This window comes from Mizuhopecten yessoensis, unplaced genomic scaffold (genome assembly GCF_002113885.1).
Source record: "Mizuhopecten yessoensis strain PY_sf001 unplaced genomic scaffold, ASM211388v2 scaffold8931, whole genome shotgun sequence".
Lineage (NCBI taxonomy): Eukaryota > Metazoa > Mollusca > Bivalvia > Pectinida > Pectinidae > Mizuhopecten > Mizuhopecten yessoensis.
The window spans coordinates 139,846-163,364 of NW_018407794.1; the positions used below are offsets into that span (position 1 = coordinate 139,846).

Genomic DNA, 23,519 nt, shown 5'->3' on the forward strand with positions numbered 1-23,519 from the left:
ATTGGTATAATATTTACATATATAACAGCTATATATGGGACTGGGTTGATTCAGGTTAACCATTGGTATAATATGTACATATATCACAGCTATATCTGGGACTGGGTTGAGTCAGGTTAACCATTGGTTATAATATGTACATATATAACATCTATATATGGGACGGGGTTGATTTAGGTCAACCATTGGTATAATATGTCAATACATAAAAGCTATATATGGGACTGGGTTGATTTAGGTCAACCATTGGTATAATATGTACACATATAACAGCTATATATGGGACTGGGTTGATTGAGGTTAACCATTGGTATAATATGTACATATATATAACAGCTATATATGGGACTGGGTTGAGTCAGGTCAACCATTGGTATAATATGTACATATATAACATCTATATATGGGACGGGGTTGATTTAGGTCAACCATTGGTATAATATGTTCATATATAACAGCTATATATGGGACTGGGTTGATTCAGGTTAACCATTGGTATAATATGTACATATATATAACAGCTATATATGGGACTGGGTTGATTAAGGTTAACCATTGGTATAATATTTACATATATAACATCTATATATGGGACTGGGTTGATTTAGGTCAACCATCGGTATAATATGTACATATATAACAGCTCTATATGGGTCTGGGTTGAGTCAGGTCAACCGTTGGTATAATATGTACATATATAACAGCTATATATGGGACTGGGTTTAGTCAGGTTAACCATTGGTATAAGATGTACATATATAACAGCTATATATAGTATATAACAGCTCTATATGGGTCTGTGTTGAGTCAGGTCAACCGTTGGTATAATATGTACATATATAACTGCTATATATGGGACTGGGTTGAGTCAGGTTAACAATTGGTATAATATGTACATATATAACTGCTATATATGGGACTGGGTTGAGTAAGGTTAACCATTGGTATAATATGTACATAGATAACAGCTATATATGGGACTGGTTTGAGTCAGGTTAACCATGGGTATTATATGTACATATATAACAGCTATATATGGGGCTGGGTTGAGTCAGGTTAACCATGGGTATTATATGTACATATAGAACAACTATATATAGGACCGGGTTGATTTAGGTTAACCATTGGTATAATATGTACATAGATAACAGCTATATATGGGACTGGGTTGAGTCAGGTTAACCATTGGTATAATATGTGATGAAGACATGCACCAGGAAACAGCTAAGCAACATTCCTCAATCATGCAACTTTGAAAACAGAAAAATGTTGAAAACAGGTTATTTTTGACCCATTGTAAAATGTACACATGTATTAAAATGTGATGTAAACTATAAGAAATTTGTTCAAATTCATACTCTACTGACATCAAAATCCCAAACGTCTGTGACTTATCTTGTTCAAGTAAAGCCAAAATTCTCAGAGATACAATTCTATATAGAAAAGTCTACTGTTCTAGAAATATAAACAATTATGTTTTATTTCTAGATAGGTTAAATTTACTCTAGAATTATCTCACAATTAGTGTTATTCACCATAACGCTATGCTCACACAATCTATATCAATAAGTGTAAAATCACTGTGCGCCACCGTGAAAACCACTTCATCAAAAAAACGTTAGGTGTGGAACACACAAACATATAAGAATGTCAATTCTACAGATAAATCAGTTTTACCTCCCGCAATGTCAGAGCCCCATTTTCATCGATGTCCAACTTTCCTGTATGTGTCAGCTCATTCAATTGCTAGAAAATTGTTATTAAAAAGTACATTTGTTAACATGAAAACAGAACACACTGTATTTATGTTATAATTTCAAAAACGAATATATAATTAATTTTTCATGAAATAAAATATTGAGAATACATTATGTTTTTATTGATCTATTGCATCACTTAAAGCTTGTCAAGCTTGTTGTCTATATAATTTTTGTATTGCTTATTCTAATATTTACAAGAGGCCCATGGGCCTTAACGGTCACCTGAGTCCTACAGTATTAATTTTTGTTATTGAAATATGAAGTGTTGATAGTGATTTCAATCACCCCTACCAAAATTTGAGTAAAAAAAGTTAAGTATAATGTTCAGTTAAGTTTGTCAGGACCATGAATTGATCATTCCTAGACAGAGTTTCTGTTAAATCGGCCTATTAGAACTTGATTTTAAGTTTTAGTTTTATTCCAAAATGGCAGCCGTGGCACACTTTGCCAGGACCATGAGTCGATCATTTCTACCAAGTTTCAGTTAAATTGGCCCAGTAGAACTTGACTTTAAGTTTGAAATAGTTATTTACCATATTGGATTTCGGATCGACCCGAAAAATAACTATACTTTGTCAGGACCAAAAGTTGATCACTCATACCAAGTTTCAATTAAATAGGCCCAGTTGAACTTGACTTTATGATTGAAATAGTTTTTTCAAAATGGCAGCCGTGGTGGCCATATTGGATTTCTAATTGAGCCGAAAAATAACAACACTTGGTCAGGGAGTTGTCAGTAACATTCCCATGTAAAATGTTAACGGATGAAGCATGACACAAGAAGACAGACAAAGACGGATACCTAAAGCTCAGGTGACCTAAAAAATCAACCAATATTTAATATCTGAATACAGGAAAAATTTCAAGAAGAATATCATTAATTATCTCTAGTAGGAATATATAGTAAAAAATTAATTCATGGGTGCGAAGGAATATATCAATTTGTCAAAAATATATTGCGTTACTTTATTAGGTATTATAATTTACTGCAACACTTGTTTTGAGTGGCAGTTCACAGCCCTATGATACAGTACCTCTGGAGGATAAAGACTCAATCCTCGGTGTACGTGGGCTTTGTAACGATTCAGATGCTTGCCCAGAAGAACGGCTGGTTTAACCATTTCAGCGTGACAGGTACCCAGAAGTTCCAGGAATAGCGGTCCCTAAACAAATACATTTTAAATCTGTGATTGATCAAAATCATGAAGAAACACATATGTAAAATCCCTGAAATAACTCTTGGAATATACAAACTTTTTTTTACCAATTGGTTGGGGACTTCCTTCCAACAGACTGAAACAGTCTTCAATATATTCTTATTATTATACAAAAGGACACATGCAGTTGCATTAGACGCAGACAACCATTCACAAGGCCGATAAAAATGACTGTTGATATACATACTTAAAGATCATATTCATATATCTGAAAAAAGTAGCCCAAAATGGCAGGAATAAAACTGGCATCTATCAGTACAGGATTTAGAACACTGTAAAATGTTGTAAAAGCAGGATTTTATACTGGCCTAGTCATAATTCACTGAATTCATAAACCCATACTCGCCAACTCTCCCTATTTAGGAGGGAGACTCTTGATTCTGGACCCTTAAATTTAGTATTTTAAACCAGTAAATTTGCTAAACTATTCCTATATTCTCAGATCAAATAATTGCACCTCGGAGATAACAACTCGAAATATTTCATTTTAAAGGGTCATCTTGTTTCTAGGGGTATATATACACATTTTATTTATGTTTTCATTTTGAGCATGCAGAATCTACCTCATGGAAATTTGAAAGTTGGGAGGTATATAAACCTACACTTCAGATCTAGACCAAATCACAAGTAACATTGTCAGTGTTTTACTGTACAAATGAACCGATCAAAACATCACCTACCTGGTTATGGATCATACAGGTGACTTGTCGGTGATAACACCACCTACCTGGTTATGGATCATACAGGTGACTTGTCGGTGATAGTTGATTGGATGTTGGGGGTGGAACTTGAGGATGATCGTTGATTTCGTGTTTGGACGTAACACACCAGATATCTTCTCAAACTTGAAAACACTTTCATTGCAGTCGATCATGAACTGTAAAAAAGATAACAAAGAAACTTATTTTTAATCTTCCCCATATCAAAATAAGTATTAAGACCTTTTAAGCTCAAGAAAATTTGATAATATTCAACATTTAAATACCAATATATATATGTTAATGTCATTTTTCATCAAGAATTCTAAAGTACAGTATTCTTTGTGTATGTCCGAACAATATTTTAAAAACATAGCTGGCTTGGGCTCAGGATGAAACGTTATTTCTGCTCCTGCAATTTTATTTAAATGAGTGTCCTCACTGTAACCCATCCCTATCCGTCTCAGTAATCTGTAAACTATCGGAGGTTTAAGTCAACTTTTGTAATTTAAACAGCTGTAGAGTGAAACAGGACTACACAGACATCAGGGTCTAATGTAGCTAAAATATGATGGTAACTCAGAAAAGACAGAGTAGAAGAAAAGAAACCTAGTTTGGATCATGTCGGATATTACAGGTTGTCATTCAAGTCATGTGACAGTATATTGAGGTTTCACTACAGGATATGTAAATCACCTGGTAAACAGCCTCCACATCAGAAGTGTTGACGAGGTCCACTGTCCTTGTGCCCACATCATTGATATCAATCTGCATGAAGTTCACCACCTTAGAGCTCAGCTGTACCGTAGGACCTTCAATAACAATGAACAACATAAGAACGTATACACAGGATAAATATAAGTTACCCAGACCTTGATCATCCGGATTATCTTCGTAATTAAATTCTGTAGCAGAACTGTTTTTTGAATGCCACCTTTTACCCCTGATTTGTGTCATAGTTGTAACTCTTGAATATATCCTTACTTAGCATTTCAAATGGCCTTAAAATATATGACTGCAATACATCAACACCTGGGTACCTTTCAAATATGTCATCACTTATTAGAGTCTAGTATTACTAAATACATTTTACAGGAACACACTTAGACTGAACTATAGGCAGAGCTAAAAAATGCAGTTTCAGAGAATAAATATCAAAACTAAACACATCCTTCTTTCACGCGTCCACTACATTAAAAAGGTATCTTACTGCGCCTGTTGTTTTCTTTCGACTGGGCTGGCGGAAAGGGGCCATAATATCAAGACAATACTCGTTTGACAAAACTAATCCAGAAAATTGATTTAACATACTGCGGGAAATTTTCCCAAACATAAAACTGTCACACAAACCTTTAGAGGATCCACTACACTTGATGACACTCTTGCTGACGTTGCCGATAGCGACGACGTTGAAATAGTCCGTACTGGTCGTATCGACAGTGTTAGGACTGTATGTGAACTGTAAAAACAATCACTCATGTTGATACCAAACAAAGAATAGTCAAAGTTAGAATAATTAAAACATGACTTCTGTATACATTTGAAAAAACAAATCTTTTCTCACTCCTCATCTTTTGAATAACTATTGAAATACCTTATTTGTACTATTTTATTCATGAGGGAAATTGATACATGGAAGGGCAGGGAGATTCTATTTTGTGACCCAATCACTCAAAAAAAAAATCTGGTTTTTATTTTAGAACACAGTAAGAGTTGTTTTCAATTATTAACAAATATTAGAAACATGTCCATTCATGATCCCACGGAGAGTTAAAACTTTGATGTCACAGCTGTCAACAAATTACAAAAAGACATCAAAACGTTTCTACTTCACTAAATCGAGAATCAACAGGCATAAACAAATATTCAGAGGTATTGCCTCAGTATGTCTCTGTTTCATTAAGATTCAGATTGAGATTCAGATTCAGATTCAGATTATGAATCATTCATAAGGTAATTCTTATAATTCTTATTATTCAGAATGAGCTACATTATCAGAGTTTGACTTAACACAACCAAGCAACTTACTGGAATCTTGACAGATCCCATGGGTGGGACTATCCCAGTTTTCTGGGAACAGTCATATACTGTATCTATCCTGGTGTTCGACGGATGTTCCACCTTGTAAGGCGCTCTTACCTTCAGTGTGAGAAAACAAATCAATAAATAAAAAAATGTAATATAATAGCTGTTGAGTCAATCTATCATATCAGAAAGGATACCAGATAACAGTGAATGATGGATCCATCAGATATGTCAGGAATTTTCTCCCTTGTAAAAGTTTTCACCTGCTCAAATTTTATAACAAGGCGAACTTATATGAGCATGTACGTTTAAATCCAAAAACATGATTTGCAAAACGCCACTGTTGTTTTCATAAATCTAAAAAAAATGGACTTACTTTAGAAGTTTTTATTATTTTTACTAGAATATATTTTTCTGTGGTTTTACATCAGATTAAGGAAATTACAATACATGTAATATAGATTGAAGCTGGAAATGGGTACAATTTCCTTATCTAAAAAATGAACAGTTGTCATTACTACATTCTGTATATCACTGGTCCCAGGTTGATACAACGTTATTCTGGGTTTACAAAACTCAATCCTTTTATGGGAAGAACCCCATATCCTATAACAATATGATCTTAACCAAATTTATCACATAGTATCATATCTCAATTGGTCTCTTACCGGAGCCAGATTGTGAAGCTCCACCCACTTCTGTGTGGTCGAGCCTACAGGGGTGGGACCAAACTGGACGGCTGCCTCCAAGTTTTCCTTATTTAGTGTTGTGGCAGGTTTACCTGGACTTGATACCAGAATATGAGGATATTTACCTGAAAGAATTCAACATTATTTAGCAAGATATACAATTTCTGAAAATCAGAGTTCTGTTGTTCACAGACTTATTTATAACGAGTTAATAATTTAAAAATAAAATTAATAAACTCAAAAATGTTTCTAAATTACAAATCATAAAGATATAAACGTCGGCTTTATAAACTTAAGTAATTAAATTAGGTGTTTTTTTACCCGTGTTCTGGTCAGTGATTGGTGGAAATTCAAAACTAGTCATCCATTCTATTTAGGGGTGAATGGGTTAAGATTTGAATAACTTACCGATTCCTTCTAACTTTGTGACCTTTCCCAAACTGAGGTCAGGCCCATACAAACAGACAGCCTCGCCCTGGTACACACAGGCATTCTACAAAGTAACAGACCATCTTTGTAGTAAATCATTACTTAACAAGATTCTAAACCATCATTTCTCACTCATAACAATTGATCTGCTTTCATCATCAGGCCTTAATTAAGAGACACCCTGGTCAGCAGTGTGTTTAGTCCTTTCAGATTGATCATAGATAAGGCATTATAATGGCAATTACCATAATAAACAGAAATAAATAATTATAGAATAAACAGAAAGCTCTAAATAATTAGAATAATTATAGAATAAACGACATGTTTACGATCCATAAAGGATAAGTAGGCAAGTGATTGAGCGTCAACACCAAGATTTTCGTAAGCGTCAACACCAATGTTTTCGTAAGCGTCAACACCAAGATTTTCGTAAGCGTCAACACCAATGTTTTCGTAAGTGTCAACACCAATGTTTCGTAAGCGTCAACACCAAAGTTTTCGTAAGCGTCAACACCAATGTTTTCGTAAACGTCAACACCAAGGTTTTCGTAAGCGTCAACACAAAGGTTTTCGTAAGCATCAACACCAAGGTTTTCGTAAGCGTCAACACCAAGTTTTTCGTAAACGTCAACACCAAGGTTTTCGTAAGCGTCAACACCAAGGTTTTCGTAAGCGTCAACACCAAGGTTTTCGTAAACGTCAACACCAAGGTTGTCGTAAGTGTCAACACCAAGGTTTTCCTAAATGTAAGTTGTATTTGTTAACATGTTTCAGATGGCTAAGCCAACTGTCATCAGAACAACCTAAAAAAGTACAAAAACTAGTGTTATGTATATATATGCAAAATACTGACAGAAGGGTCAACACTGTTTGTTCTTATTTTTTTGAGAATGGATTAAACCTGTAGTGAAAAGCAGGTAGGATTTTCTAAGCATTTAATGTTGAGAATCAATTCCAATGATATAAATTATGTCCTTTCTGTTAACTTACTGATGGTTTAAATGTGGCCTTGAAAGACTTGGAGGTGTTGGACTTAAGGATAGCACTGACAGGTTCGATAGTGAATGGGTCGCCACATTTCCACTGAACATGTGTTTCCAGATCTCTATAAAACAACAGTGAAAAATCAATGTAATCAAAATCCATTTAACATATATCAAAAACAGTGATTACATAATTATAATTACATTTTTTTCTAACTATATTTTTTTAAGGTAATTGCAACAAGTTTGTTACTTTAAGTAAAAGCATTTCAGAAATACCAGTGAATATCAATGAGATTTAAGCTGTATGTGAATTGTTCTGGTACTTCAGTGTTGAGCCTCATTAAAAGATTCAAACTTGTTAAAAATGGAGAGAAGCTATAAAAAGTACATTTGTTAACTAATTTCACGCCATGATAATTCAGAAACAGTTAAGCAGGTTTTTGAACTGAATGAGAATATAAAAATAAGAAGCTGGATCTTACCCAGTGTTGGAAACTTGAAAGTTGCTCTCTACAATATCCTTAGCGGCACACATGCTGAAATCCAGGGAAGCAGGCACAACAATATCCACTTCTGGCAGAACGGCCCGGATTGGAACCTCAAATGATCCATCCTACAAAGAAAATACCAGATCTATTTTTATTCTGCTGAATTTAATCAATTTCTGGGAACTACTGGGGTAAGAAGAAAACAGACATGATTTATTTAATACATTTAAGTTCCTGTAAATCACCAACAGGTTGCTGATGGTTCTGACTAAATATGGTGATAATCTGTGCCTTTGCTCAGGACGAGTAGACTTTTGAAGATTAAATTGCTTATTTTACCCTGTTTTATGCTCTTTTAATTCTCTGCCCATCTTCCTACAGGGGTTGCATCAACTTCATTTGTACAGCCGTATGATTAAATTTCCTAGTTTTGTAATAATTAAGTGTGGTTGGTGTCTGTCAAAAAGATTTGGACAGGTTGCTTAGAGCAGTCTTTGTGGCAGGTTTCCAATTTTGCTCATTATCAAGGAGTCATTTTATTAGTAAAATGATGAAGATTTTAATAGAAACAGTCACAAGATACTCATTTATTCTTGCTGCATAATCTTCAGAAACTCATAAATAACTACCAATGCCTTCTTTTGTTTAAACTCTGAATCGTTGCTCATTTGCTAAGCATGCAAATTTACAGCCACACACCTTTGTTTGGAATTCAATTTTATCTTCATATAAGACCTTCTCCAATGGTCTGAAGGTGACAGGCAGAGAAAAGCTGGTTCCTGCACTCAACACCACAGGTTTTGGGTACAGGGTGGTAAAAAAACGGCTGCTGGGGTTTCTGTAGTACAAGCAGAACACAATCTAAATAAAATATCAATTCAATTTGTGCATATCATTTGTTTTTATGTGAACATAAAAAAAAACTGTTGAGATTTCTATCAAAACAAAACAAAAATAATCATCATAGTATGATACTACAAATTTATAATCCAAGCATTCTGTCTAATCTTGTATCATTATTAACATACATTTATCTTAAAGAAAAAGATTCAATAGAAGTTTAATTCATGTTCATATTCATGCAAATGTATATACTCACTTGTATTTGACTTTCTGTGTTTTGATGTGAACATTTTTGAGAATAATGTTCTTGGTGTACTCCCTTCCTATCTCCCAGCCCTGCCACACAATACTGTCTATAACTTCAATGCCATAATAATTCATTTTTGACAAGCTCATTTGACGGGGGCTTTGTGCGGGCACAAGCTTGGTGGGATCACCCATATGCTGGGCTACTGGCATTCCCACCTCTAGCATGGACGGCATTGTGTTGTTAAAATGTCTGCAGTGAAAAATCAAGAAATCATATGTACATCTACAGGTATCAGTGTTCAACTTCATGCATAAATTGGCAGAGTGATTTTCTTACAAACACACCATTGGAAGGATAAGGGTATCATCAAACCTATCCCTCTTCAGTCCTTAGCCTTAACTTTATTTCTTAGTTTGGGAGTATTTTTGCTATCACCATTGATATTGTTCGAAAGTCGAAAGATAATACCTTAGATATTTCTACTATACAGGCTATTTTTAATCCACTCATTCAACATTAGAGGCTGCTGGTTGGTCTATTTTTTATAACATATATGAAAAGTTATGCTGTAAAGTGTCAATCATAAGTATCGCAGTGTTAAACTTATAACATTGTTGGAGCATAAATAATCCTACAAAATGTAGCTACTAGTTAATATTGACCGATATGCTATGTACATTTAGGTTCAGTGCAACAAAAACACAATAAAATATTAAATATTTCTAAAAGAACTGAGTTTTGATGATACATATGATGAACCCTGTCAAGTTAACTGTTTGTCAACATTGCAATCAGTCATGAAAAACCCTAACTTCATAAACTTTAGGAAACATTTGTTGATAGACAATAACAATAATATCAGTATCATAACAGGACCAGACGCAGCCAAATGCCTATATAATCAAATCAGATGTATTTACAGCCTCTAAGCTGACGTTCCGATAGTAATTAAGTTAAATATTGTCAAGTTTATGATTGTAATAACATTCTGGTTCTGATAACATGATACCGATAGCAAAACATTAACCATGGTCCAATACAAACGAGAAGCATGTCCTCGAGAAATCGATGCATGGAGAGCATACCTTACACCACCATGGAACATATAAAACACCATAGACTGGTCGCCAGTTTATCAAATGTTTGACAAGAGACTGTTGTGCATCCAAAACAGTGCCCTTCTCTTAACGGAAGTATTTTGTTATACTGAATAGCTTTGTATGCTAAAACGAACGTTTTAACATCTTACTAAACATCCCCATTAAGCAAAATATCAAAAAAGGTTAATGTCACAGAAAGCTATCACTCACGAGACAGAATATCCCTCACTCAACACCTTATTTTGAACGTGCAGCCGCCATCTTGTCAACTATTGTAATCAAATATGGCGTCGGTTGCTACGAGACCTCCTAACATATATAACTTGTGTTTGCATCAATTGAGGGATTGAATTGTCTTCACATTTGTGAAAGAATATTATTTATTAGAATATTAGGCATTATCTACACTACTGATATAGTAAGAGTGGTTATGTGACACTTGTTTTGAGGAAAATTCCTATATAGCGACATAAAAAGAGTACTGACAAGGGAGACAACTATCTTAGCAACAAAGGTAATGTTTTGGCGGGAAAATATTTTCCTTAATTTTTATTCCCGATTTCATTTTTGATCGAAATGCAATTTAAACAAGAACCAACCGTCATGCATACATCATGTGCCTATTACAAAGATTTATTTATGAAAATGGTGAGCAAAATGTTCTCCTTTCAAAACAAATTTAAATAAGTGTTCAGTTTACTAAGTAAATGAATATCTACATGTAACGTTAGGCCCTATATATCACAACTAAATTTTTCATTTAATATTCATTTGACAATATTTCTTTAAAAAACATGTTGCAATAGGCTATCTTATTATTATTTATTTGTAATAATCACGTTTCTTCAAGCGCCTCCGTGGCCCAATGGATAAGGCACCGGCCTCCTAAGCCGGGGATTGCGGGTTCGAGTCCCGCCGGAGGTTGTTTATATTTTTAAACCAATTATGTTTTGTCTGAAACAAAACTTGATGTATAAAATTCAAATATTTACATTCTCTATGCTTAGACCCATTGACAAAAATTACATTCATAAGTGCATAACACAGGTGTTCATAGAATCTCAGCACGTGGGAACTGATAGTAACCTGATCACAGTGCGTATTAATACACTACAAAAACTACTTACTCGGAACGACCGACCTAGATGCTTAATTCTTACATCTTAAACTACTATTGAACTGTGCTTTGTGAAATATCCACGTATTCACGTGTCCTGTGCTACAAATAAACATTGAATATGGAACTACATTTTGTTGTGTTGTTGTTGACGGTTGCTAAGATCTCTCACGATAGTGTCCCATTTCCCCGCGAAAAAACACTGTTCTCGCCACTGCGTTGCACCTGTGTATAAGCAGGAACAACTCCTGTTTATTTGTTTTATTCGTTGTTATATCGATCCACTGAAAGGCTTCGTCAATGTAAATATAAGGAATGATATTTATTTTTTCAACATTTATGAGGACATAACAACAATGGGTTTATGGACATAATGAATGAATCGCGTTAGCGATTCATGTAAAATATGTCCAAAAACCCATTGTTGTTATGACCTCATAAATGTTGAAAAAATAAAAATCATTCCTTAATTGAATTGTTGAAAAAAATAACATTATTATGCATCAGAAATAGTTTCCTAGTTCAAATAAAAAATGGATATTGAAACATTCATTATATACATTATTATGCGGGAAAACGACTGCATAACTCGTATGCTCTTGAGAAATGCCGTTTTAAAACAAGCAAAGAAAAACTCAACAAGAAAGGTTCTTAAATGAAATAATGTAAAACAAACGAACATGGAGAAGACAAACGTTAAAACTCTCTAAAATTTATATGCCAAACAAAATAATTAAAAGGCTATGTTTTGTTTTATAGAATTGGAACAAAGTCCCAGTTTTCTGGCATCTGGCATTTGACTGAAAGAAGTAATTTGCAAGTGTTTTACTGCAAATGGTCCGAGCTGAACTGAGGCTGGTTTACGCATTTCATCCATCCGGTAGACGGCCTATATACATTGGCTACAATTATGATGCCACTGGGAAATTATAAGAATTCTGGAGTTAATATTTTTAACACTCTATATATATATATATATATATTGTTTATTTTCTGTTGTCAATATTCTGCAGAACTCATGGGGAACTAAATTAACAATTTTTCATGCATAGTGGCAGATATAAATCGATATATACTTGTCGGGTTATCGGTTGGTGTTGGGGGGGGGGGGGGGGGGGGGGGGGGGGTTGATGCCAGCATCTACACCCCCTATTGTCTATTGCGACATGCTGTGTGCTGATGTACGATTTAGGGTTTTTTTAATCTTATTTTGAAGTTTGTGTTTATGGTGAGGGTCAACCTAGTTTGTTTGTGAAACACGGGTAACGAAGAGGTTGTCAGGTTGTTTTTGGAGTACGGTGAGATAAGAAATCGATTTGGGTGTGTTGCAAGTTGTCCCTGGGGAACTGTAGTCGTCTGATTGGGACGTTGTCTAAGTAAATGTATGACTGTCTGCGTGTTTGTGTTGCCTCTAGTATTTTATGCGAGGTCGTGGATGAATGTGGTGTGTTGTGTTTTATTAAATCTTGAGAAGCAAACTCAGTGTTAAGGGTTCTATGCTAACTAGGTTATTGTTATCTTCGATTTTTCATCGTGGCGCTTGTGATGACATGTTCAATAAGCGTGTATGAGTCTCAGTTGACCGATAATGAAAAGTGGTTTAAAAGATTGTGATTTACTCCTTTCGTAAATTGGGCTGACTTTTGAGGCTTGCATTTATTTGCAGTTGTATTTTTTACGAGTTGTTTCTTTCCTGATTGTTCTAATGAAGTAAGGATTTTCTAATAACACTAACTACACAGGAGTCTGCAGTTGTATTTTTTACGAGTTGTTTCTTTCCTGATTGTTCTAATGAATTAAGGATTTTCTAATAACACTAACTACACAGGAGTCTGCAGTTGTATTTGTTACGAGTTGTACGTTTTTGTTTCAAAGTTCTGAGAGTTGTGCCGTTTCTAATGAACAATAATGAAGAAATTTCTAACAACACTAATTCCATAGATATGCAAATGTTTTAGATTTTATCACCACATATGCAATCCAATTCCCATTTTAAAGATATGTCTTACTCCTGTGTAGTTTCGACATGCGTTGCTTGTTGTATTTGCACGTACTTTAGCTTTGATGGTTTTGTACTATGAGTGATCAGGTGGTTTGTACGTCTTTTGGAGTGAAGACAATTGAAGGGATTTATGAGGCGACAGAGGGAGTCCTCCATGCGAGTCAATGACGTAAGTCAGGACCTTTGTACCATGGCTTTGTTTACAGATTTATGACGCCTTTGACTTTTAGTCTATTTGTTGGCCAATTGTATCTTTTTTTTATTTGGCTTTGATGCAGATGCAGCTGTTCCATGGAAACGGAGAACCCAACCATAACATGTTTGGTGCAGCTTTTTGTCTTTTGTTTTGGATGATTGATCTTTTACCACTGATTCTTCTGACCAAATCATACACGTTTTATATACAAGTATACATATGTAAATATGTATTTGAATTAAGTTTAAACACATCGATTTTCAAGGATTTATTTAGTTAAGTTCTTTTGATTGTATTGTGTGGAAGCTGTAGCTCTCTATTTGACAGAAACAGCTGACGGAAGACATCATGACTGGTGACGCATTTTGTGTAAAATCGCCATACCTTCCGAAGCCTCTGGTCATACTGTCTCTCATCATCCAGGAAGCAGAAGACACTATTCTCCTTGTACTTTTCAAGGGTCTCCATGTAAATTATTCCTTTGTTTTTATTTTGCCTTAGTTTTAACGATTTTGAGTTCGAAGTTTAGTTTTGTTGGTACTTTGGCATTCTTTTGTTGTTGTTTTTTGCGCATCCTCGGTCTCTCGGATATATATCGACTGTAGATTGGAGTGTTAGTCCTGTGGCAAAGCGTTTGTTTCTAATTACATTTGGAAAATCTCTTCATTTATATTATATATCGATCTGGAGAACCGCGATATAACAGCACAACATTAAGCTACGTTATGAAGATCTTTGAATTAATTTATTTGAGAAAAAAATAATAATGACCATTACGGTATCACGAGGCACACCCATAAACTACACGCATGCATCTCGCACACAGGGAAGGCCGTCCTTAAACTCAAGCTGTTGATTGGACGGTAAACAATACTAAACAAAAACCAAACCAATCGTCGATGAAGTAGAGAACCATATTACTTTTGCACTCTGTTTTATTATGCTTGTATATTTTGCAAGGGTCCTTGTTCTGTTGTTAAATGATAGATATATACTGAGAACATGTAGTTCTCTATATATTATGTCTAGGGGTAGGGTTGTCTATAAACGTAAACATACCACACTAAAGCATTACACGTTCAGTAAATTATTTACATTTCGGAGTATACATTTATAAGCTTTCCCTGGTTATGGAATGCACGTGTTAAAGTATACACAAAAACAAATTTAAATTTAAGTATTCTATAGACAGTTGCGTCCCTTTCACCAATAAATACGTAAGCACGATTTACAACCTGGGAGGCTTAACTCTGCGAGGAAGAAATGCCCTCACACAATGACCTGGTTTTGTTCTATGAAATATTACACTATGTACCATATGTGGTACAGAAAACACCTTTGACACATGTTTTCACCTCAGGTTTTGGGGACAGACATTGTCGTCGTCCGTTTTTACTGCTGATAACTGTTGTTGCCTTATATCAGTTCGATCTCACTTTTATAATTCTCACTAGCTTACCTTGTGGTTTGGCTGTCACTACCTGAGTTCTCGATGCGTGGACGTGAGCGTGGCATTTCTTGGATTTGACCTAGATTACATGGCGGGTGTCATCGATGGAGCAGATGACGCTTACACTTCCGAAACACCTGGTCTGATTCTCCTTGTTCTTTTAAAGGATCTCCATGTTAATCTTTCCTTTGTTCATAATTTGATCTAGATGGCTTTGATTACACTTCGGAATTCCCTTGCTGTGTTTTGATGCAAATATTTGCCATCTGTTAAACTTCTTAACTTCTTTCTGTCCAAAATATGTCCACCCTATTTCACGGTTTATGTAAGGTAAAACTAACTACCATAGGTTATGGACGGATTTAATCCATCAATATATGGAGTACAACTAATATGGACGTCTATGGATGCCAAGTCTAATATTATCAATTCATCGGAATTGTGTTATTTTAGGGGGAAATAATGCTTTTCAACTGTACTATATTAACAACGATATCGATTGTATCTAAGTTTCGTCTTTTATGTGGTCAGCATTGGAAACGTGCTTTGTAAATACTGCTGTGTTTTAGTTTGTATAGTCCCACCTTCCATCAGCATTGTGTTAATGTGTGACACGATATGAATGATACCAAATCAACTTTGTTTTCTTGGGACGAGAAGAGGTTCCTTTAAAGAAAACCCGTAAGTTGTGAAATAGAAAATGATATCACATCTTATAAATGCATAATAAATGAAAAAAAAAAGATTTTCAACACGAGAAGACAAACGCGTGTACTATTTCAGAGAGTACCTTGTTTTGACCCAGAATTCTTTAGACGTGTATATGTTTTCCCTTTTGTGTTTGATTTCTCAGTAATAGTTTGCCTTCACGAGCTGCTCTTAGTTCGACCTTGTGGTGAACTGTTCTATTTTTTTTAAATGACTTTTAATTTTTAACATAATTTGAAACAAACTTATAGAGGACGTTGTAACCACTGTTGACATGTATTTGTCTTTGGACATGGGCTGATAAGGAGAGTTACTGTGTCAGTGTTTCTGAGGTCGTCATTTCCACACCGACAGCTGACACCATGGGCCGCCTTCTGCTTTTACTCACGCTCACCTGTTTAATAGGTGCTGGTAGGTAGTAGGAAGTATTCTGAGCATGCTTTTAAATATGAAACGTAAAAACCATTGCTGGATCCTTTGTGTTTTTTCAGCTGTTTTTTGCTTGTCTTTATATAAACTTTATTTATTTTACAACAATTATGAAACTGACATTGATCGCTCTTGTTGCTCCGGATGTTAGCGCAGGGGAGGGGGGGGGGGGGGGGGGGGNCGACCCCCCGGCCGCCTCGGTGAAAGGCGAGTGCATTATCCACTGCACCACTCGTCGTAACAAATGCTACTGTCTGGTTACTGTTCAATGTGTCAAACGTCTTATATTTATACGCTAGAGAATCATTTTAATTTTACCATCAAACCTTGCATTTCATTTACATTTCAAAATAAGGAAATAATAATAAGTACGATTTTAATATAGCATGCGATATGTGTTTCTTGTGTTCGCTTAAGCTTGCCACTTTCCCTGTTCTGTCTATAATGAAGTGACTTTACTTGGATTTAGCCTAGATTTTCACGAGGGGCTATCGTTTATAAAGCAGACGACACTTACTATTCCGGAACACCTGATCTTATTCTCCTTGTACTTTTTCAGGGGTGTCCATGTAAATTATTCCTTTGTTTACACATTGCCATAGTAACTTGACTTTGAATTTTTGGGAGTTTATTGCAATATTTATTGCTGTGTCAAATCGGCTAGCTATTGTATCTTACGATCGAGCACTGATTCAGCCTCTGACCTCGCTCGGTGTCGCTGAACGGATGAGCGAGTTCAATGGTTTTCACGCATCACTAAAAACTGTAGCTTGCTAGTACGAAGTATTTTCCCCTCAAATTCCTTGGCTGTTACCTAACTCTTTTCATCCGAGACCTGACCTTGGGAATCCGGTGAGTTCTATCTGTGTACCCAAGCACCTTCAATGCCCATATGAAACTGCCTTACAATGAACCACATGATCATATCTGCCTAACACGGAACCACATGATCATATCTGCCTAACACGGAACCACATGATCATATCCGCCTTACAATGAACCACAGGGTCATATCCGCCATACAAGGAACCACAGGGTCATATCCGCCTGAGACGGTACCACATGATCATATCCGCCTTACAAGGAACCATATCATCATATCCGCTTTACAAGGTACCACAGGGTCATATTTGCCTAACACGGTACCACAGGGTCATATCCGTATTACAATGTACCACGGGGTCATATCCGCCATACAATGAACTACAGGGCCATATTCGCCATACAATGAACCACATGATCATATCCGCCTGACAAGGTACCACGGGGTCATATCCGCCATACAAGGTACCACAGGGTCATATCCGCCTTACAAGGTAATGAACCACATCAACATATCCGCCTGACACCACATCAACATATCTGCCTTACAAGGTACCACAGGGTCATATCCGCCTTACAATGAACCACAGGGTCATATCCGCCATACAATGAACCACATCAACATATCCGCCTGACAAGGTAACACAGGGTCATATCCGCCTTACAAGGTACCACAGGGTCCTATCCGCCATACAATGAACCACATCAACATATCTGCCTTACAAGGAACCACAGGGTCATATCCGCCATACAAGGTACCACAGGGTCATATCCGCCATACAATGAACCAAAGGGTCATATCCGCCATACAATGAACTACAGGGACATATCCGCCATACAATGAACCACATGATCATATCCGCCTGACAAGGTACCACAGGGTAATATCCGCCATACAATGAACCACAGGGTCATATCCGCCATACAAGGTACCATACAATGTACCACATGATCATATGAACCACATCAACATATCCGCCTGACAAGGTAACACAGGGTCATATCCGCCTTACAAGGTACCACAGGGTCATATCCGCCATACAATGTACCACATGATCATATCCGCCTTACAATGAACCACAGGGTCATATCAGCCATACAAGGTACCACAGGGTCAAATCCGCCTTACAAGGTACCACAGGGTCATATCCGCCATACAATGTACCACATGATCATATCCGCCTTACAATGAACCACAGGGTCATATCCGCCATACAAGGTACCACATGATCATATCCGCCTAACATGACCACTTGATCATATCCGCCTGACAAGGTATCACGGGGGCATATCCGCCTTACAAGGTACCACAGAGTCTTATCCGCCAGACAATGTACCACATGATCATATCCGCCTTACAATGAACCACAGGGTTATATCCGCCTTACAATGTACCACATGATCATATCCGCCTTACAATGAACCACAGGGTCATACCCGCCATACAAGGTACCACAGGGTCATATCCGCCATACAATGAACCACAGGGCCATATCCGCCTTACACGGTACCGCAGGGTCATATCCGCCTTACAAGGTACCACAGGGTCATATCCGCCATACAATGAACCAGAGGGTCATATCTGCCATACAATGAACTACAGGGTCATATCCGCCATACAATGAACCACAGGGTCATATCTGCCTTACATGGTACCACATCATCATATCCGCCTGACAAGGTACCACATCATCATATCCGCCTGACAAGGTACCACAGGGTAATATCCGCCATACAATGAACCACAGGGTCATATCCGCCATACAATGAACCACAGGGCCATATCCGCCTTACACGGTACCGCAGGGTCATATCCGCCTTACAAGGTACCACAGGGTCATATCCGCCATACAATGAACCACAGGGTCATATCCGCCATACAATGTACCACATGATCATATCCGCCTTACAATAAACCACATCATCATATCCGCCTGACAAGGTACCACAGGGTCATATCCGCCTTACAAGGTACCACAGGGTCATATCCGCCTTACAAGGTACCACCTGATCATATCTGCCCTACAAGGTACCACGTGGTCATATCCGCCTTACAAGGTACCACATGATCATATCTGCCTTACAAGGTACCACGGGGTCATATTTGCCTTACAAGGTACCACGGGGTCATATCCGACTTACAATGTACCACATGATCATATCCACCTTACAATGTACCAAAGGGTCATATCTGCCTTACAAGGTACCACGGGGTCATTTCCGACTAACAATGTACCACAGGGTCATATCTGCCTTACACGGTACCACGGGGTCATATCCGCCTTACAAGGTACCACAGGTTTATATCCGCCTTACACGGTACCACATCATCATATCCGCCTTACAAAGTACCACAGGGTCATATCTGCCTAACACGGTACCACGGGGTCATATCCGACTTACAATGTGCCGCATGATTATATCCGCCTTACAATGTTCCACGGGGCCATATCCGACTTACAAGGTACCACGGGGTCATATCCGACTTACAAGGTATCACGGGGTCATATCCTACTTACAAGGTACCACGGGGTCAAATCCGACTTACAATGTACCACATGATCATATCCGCCTTACAATGTACCACGGGGACATATCCGACTTACAAGGAACCACGGGGTCATATCCGACTTAAAAGGTATCACGGGGTCATATCCTACTTACAAGGTACCACGGGGTCATATCCGACTTACACGGTACCACGGGGTCATATCCGAATCACAATGTACCACATGATTATATCCACCTAACAATGTACCACGGGGTCATATCCGACTTACAAGGTACCACGGGGTCATATCCGATTTACAAGGTATCACGGAGTCATATCTGACTTACAAGGTACCGCAGGGTCACAGCGAGCGATACCTACCCAGTCACTTACCACACTTGATTTTGATAAAGTAGTGAAGGCTGCTTTGATGGAAAAGCTAGCTTACCAGTAAAACAGTATTTCACTCTTATTTGCCTTTGCTGCTATAGAATCATTAAAGTTATGTTACAATTAATTATCATTATAATTTTCATTAAATGCTGATTTCTCACCCTTACGCTTATGGTGCAATTCATTAAGATGCTACTTGTCATTTGATCCTAATTTCCTATCCTTACAGTTATTGTACGATTCATAAGATTATACTTGTCATTTAGTCCTGCTTTCCCACCTAACAGTTATGATACGATTCGGTAAGATAAAACTTGTCATTTAATCCTGCTTTCTATCCTGACAGTTATGATACAATCAATCTAATTAAAATCAGATCTCTCATTAAACTACGTTATGGAGTAACGTAGTGTAATTAGAGATCTGCTTTTAGTTAGATTGTGATACAATTCGTTAAGATAAAACTTGTCATTTTATCATGCTTTCCTATCCTTACAGTAATGGTACAAGCACAACTCATAACACAGTTCCAAATCTGTGAGATGCAATGCTTCCAGGATAAGAATCTCCCAAGCGGTGTGACGTTTGATAACCAGGAGGCCGCAGAATGCCGAGATTATTGTGTTTTACACGCGTGAGTACAGAAACGTCGAAATAGTTTCTTCTATGTGAGGATTCATCTTGACTTTCCTTTTGTTTTGGTGTCTCATCTGTTTATTCTGCTTATTACTATTGGTACTGAAATGTCGAAATATTCTCTTTTATGTGGATGTTCATGTTGTTTTTCCTTTTGTTTTGGTGTCTCCGCTGTTGAAGTGTCGAAATATTCTCTTCTATGCGGATGTTCATGTTGTCTTTCCTTTTGTTTTGGTGTCTCCTCAGTTCATTCTCCTTATTCGGGTTGGTACTGAAGTGTCGAACTCGTCTCCTTTATGCGGATGTTCATGTTGTCTTTCCTTTTGTGTTGGTGTTTCCTCAGTTCATTTTCCTTATTCGTGTTGGTACTGAAGTGTCGAAATATTCTCTTCTATGCGGATGTTCATGTTGTCTTTCCTTTTGTGTTGGTGTTTCCTCAGTTCATTTTCCTTATTCGGGTTGGTACTGAAGTGTCGAATTCGTCTCCTTTATGCGGATGTTCATGTTGTCTTTCCTTTTGTTTTGGTGTCTCCTCAGTTCATTCTCCTTATTCGGGTTGGTAGTGAAGTGTCGAACTCGTCTCCTTTATGCGGATGTTCATGTTTTCTTTCCTTTTGTTTTGGTGTCTCCTCAGTTCATTCTCCTTATTCGTGTTGGTACTGAAGTGTCGAAATATTCTCCTTTATGCGGATGTTCATGTTGTCTTTCCTTTTGTGTTGGTGTTTCCTTAGTTCATTCTCCTTATTCGTGTTGGTACTGACGTGTCGAATTCGTCTCCTTTATGCGGATGTTCATGTTGTCTTTCCTTTTGTGTTGGTGTTTCCTCAGTTCATTTTCCTTATTCGTGTTGGTACTGAAGTGTCGAATTCGTCTCCTTTATGCGGATGTTCATGTTGTCTTTCCTTTTGTGTTGGTGTTTCCTCAGTTCATTTTCCTTATTCGTGTTGGTACTGAAGTGTCGAATTCGTCTCCTTTATGCGGATGTTCATGTTGTCTTTCCTTTTGTGTTGGTGTTTCCTCAGTTCATTTTCCTTATTCGTGTTGGTACTGAAGTGTCGAATTCGTCTCCTTTATGCGGATGTTCATGTTGTCTTTCCTTTTGTGTTGGTGTTTCCTCAGTTCATTTTCCTTATTCGTGTTGGTACTGAAGTGTCGAATTCGTCTCCTTTATGCGGATGTTCATGTTGTCTTTCCTTTTGTGTTGGTGTTTCCTCAGTTCATTTTCCTTATTCGTGTTGGTACTGAAGTGTCGAATTCGTCTCCTTTATGCGGATGTTCATGTTGTCTTTCCTTTTGTGTTGGTGTTTCCTCAGTTCATTTTCCTTATTCGTGTTGGTACTGAAGTGTCGAATTCGTCTCCTTTATGCGGATGTTCATGTTGTCTTTCCTTTTGTGTTGGTGTTTCCTCAGTTCATTTTCCTTATTCGTGTTGGTACTGAAGTGTCGAATTCGTCTCCTTTATGCGGATGTTCATGTTGTCTTTCCTTTTGTGTTGGTGTTTCCTCAGTTCATTTTCCTTATTCGTGTTGGTACTGAAGTGTCGAATTCGTCTCCTTTATGCGGATGTTCATGTTGTCTTTCCTTTTGTGTTGGTGTTTCCTCAGTTCATTTTCCTTATTCGTGTTGGTACTGAAGTGTCGAATTCGTCTCCTTTATGCGGATGTTCATGTTGTCTTTCCTTTTGTGTTGGTGTTTCCTCAGTTCATTTTCCTTATTCGTGTTGGTACTGACGTGTCGAATTCGTCTCCTTTATGCGGATGTTCATGTTGTCTTACCTTTTGTGTTGGTGTTTCCTCAGTTCATTCTCCTTATTCGTGTTGGTACTGAAGTGTCGAAATAGTCTCTTCTATGTTGCGGTTTATGTTGACTTTCTTTTGTTTTGATGTCTCCTCCTTTCGTTTAATAATCTGATCGTAAAATTTTCTGACTTGTACTGAATATTTAAACGGCTTTATTATACGAATGCTGACATGTTTTGATTGTGCATTATACGTATTTTTGAAAGGATTTTAATTCATACTTGTTTGCGAAACATTCGAATTCGAGATTGCCGGTCCAGCAAAATACGTGAAATTGCCTAGCCCACGAAATCGCATTCATTTACAGTATATGATTTTTGTTTTGTTTCAGATATGACCACATAATGGGCTGATTGAAACATCCTTTGTCCGGCGATACCCACTGGGCATTTATATCAATTATCTATTGATGTTTTATCATATGGAAAAATACAATTAAATACTTATTCGTAAACATTGCTTGTTGGTGTCATTTTAAACAAATTAATGTCACCTATAGTCTTCTCAAAACGACGTTTAACCCCCTTTCGTCCTTGTAAGTTGCGCCCCCTTTTTTCTCTTGTCAGTTGTGTTCTGTTTTTGTCCTTGTATAAAACAATTTAAAAGCATATCGGTCGGGTATAGTACAGAAGCCGATCAGGTTCCGGAACGGTCCTTTTTTAATTAGTGTTTTTATATCCTTTATTTGTTTATTTATTTTGATAAAGATGAAAATATAGAGTGACGTTTGATCTATATTTTCATATTTGATACATTTGTGTAGAAATCATCAACTCACATGAAAATGTGAAATTTCGTGACTTTTGGACTCAAAGTCTAACCAAAGTAAGTGAAATGAAAAATGGAGGTCACGCAGCAACCATTACCCGATATAAGTGAGTGACACAGGCATAAGCCATACTAAATAGATAAAAAAAGATCCGGTAACGAACCTGATCGGCCTCTGTGTCACTCACTTATATCGGGTAATGGTTGCTGCGTGACCTCCATT

At 37.1% G+C, this 23,519-nt stretch overlaps 1 protein-coding gene, 1 long non-coding RNA gene and 1 other non-coding gene across 3 annotated transcripts in view; 2 read left to right on the forward strand and 1 right to left on the reverse strand.

Annotated features, from left to right (window-relative positions):
• The window catches only part of LOC110456856 (cilia- and flagella-associated protein 65-like), a 37,345-nt gene extending 26,573 nt beyond the window's left edge, over nt 1-10,772 (reverse strand). Inside the window, exons 1-13 of the mRNA XM_021507875.1 lie at nt 10,696-10,772; nt 9,392-9,634; nt 8,992-9,130; nt 8,287-8,417; nt 7,809-7,923; nt 6,798-6,882; nt 6,369-6,514; nt 5,704-5,814; nt 5,026-5,134; nt 4,372-4,487; nt 3,705-3,854; nt 2,795-2,923; nt 1,678-1,746 (exon numbers count right to left, since the gene is read on the reverse strand). Of these exons, the coding sequence (XP_021363550.1) occupies nt 1,678-1,746; nt 2,795-2,923; nt 3,705-3,854; nt 4,372-4,487; nt 5,026-5,134; nt 5,704-5,814; nt 6,369-6,514; nt 6,798-6,882; nt 7,809-7,923; nt 8,287-8,417; nt 8,992-9,130; nt 9,392-9,618 (1,527 nt within the window). The 5' untranslated portion in view covers nt 9,619-9,634; nt 10,696-10,772. The remainder of the gene's footprint in view (nt 1-1,677; nt 1,747-2,794; nt 2,924-3,704; nt 3,855-4,371; nt 4,488-5,025; nt 5,135-5,703; nt 5,815-6,368; nt 6,515-6,797; nt 6,883-7,808; nt 7,924-8,286; nt 8,418-8,991; nt 9,131-9,391; nt 9,635-10,695) is intronic.
• Nucleotides 10,773-11,336: 564 nt separating this feature from the next.
• On the forward strand, nt 11,337-11,409 carry Trnar-ccu. Its single transcript has one exon. It is a non-coding gene; the product is annotated as a tRNA-Arg (tRNA).
• Nucleotides 11,410-16,261: 4,852 nt separating this feature from the next.
• On the forward strand, nt 16,262-22,982 carry LOC110456846. Its single transcript, XR_002463635.1, has 3 exons — nt 16,262-16,369; nt 20,592-20,727; nt 22,860-22,982. It is a non-coding gene; the product is annotated as an uncharacterized LOC110456846 (long non-coding RNA).
• Nucleotides 22,983-23,519: the final 537 nt, after the last annotated feature.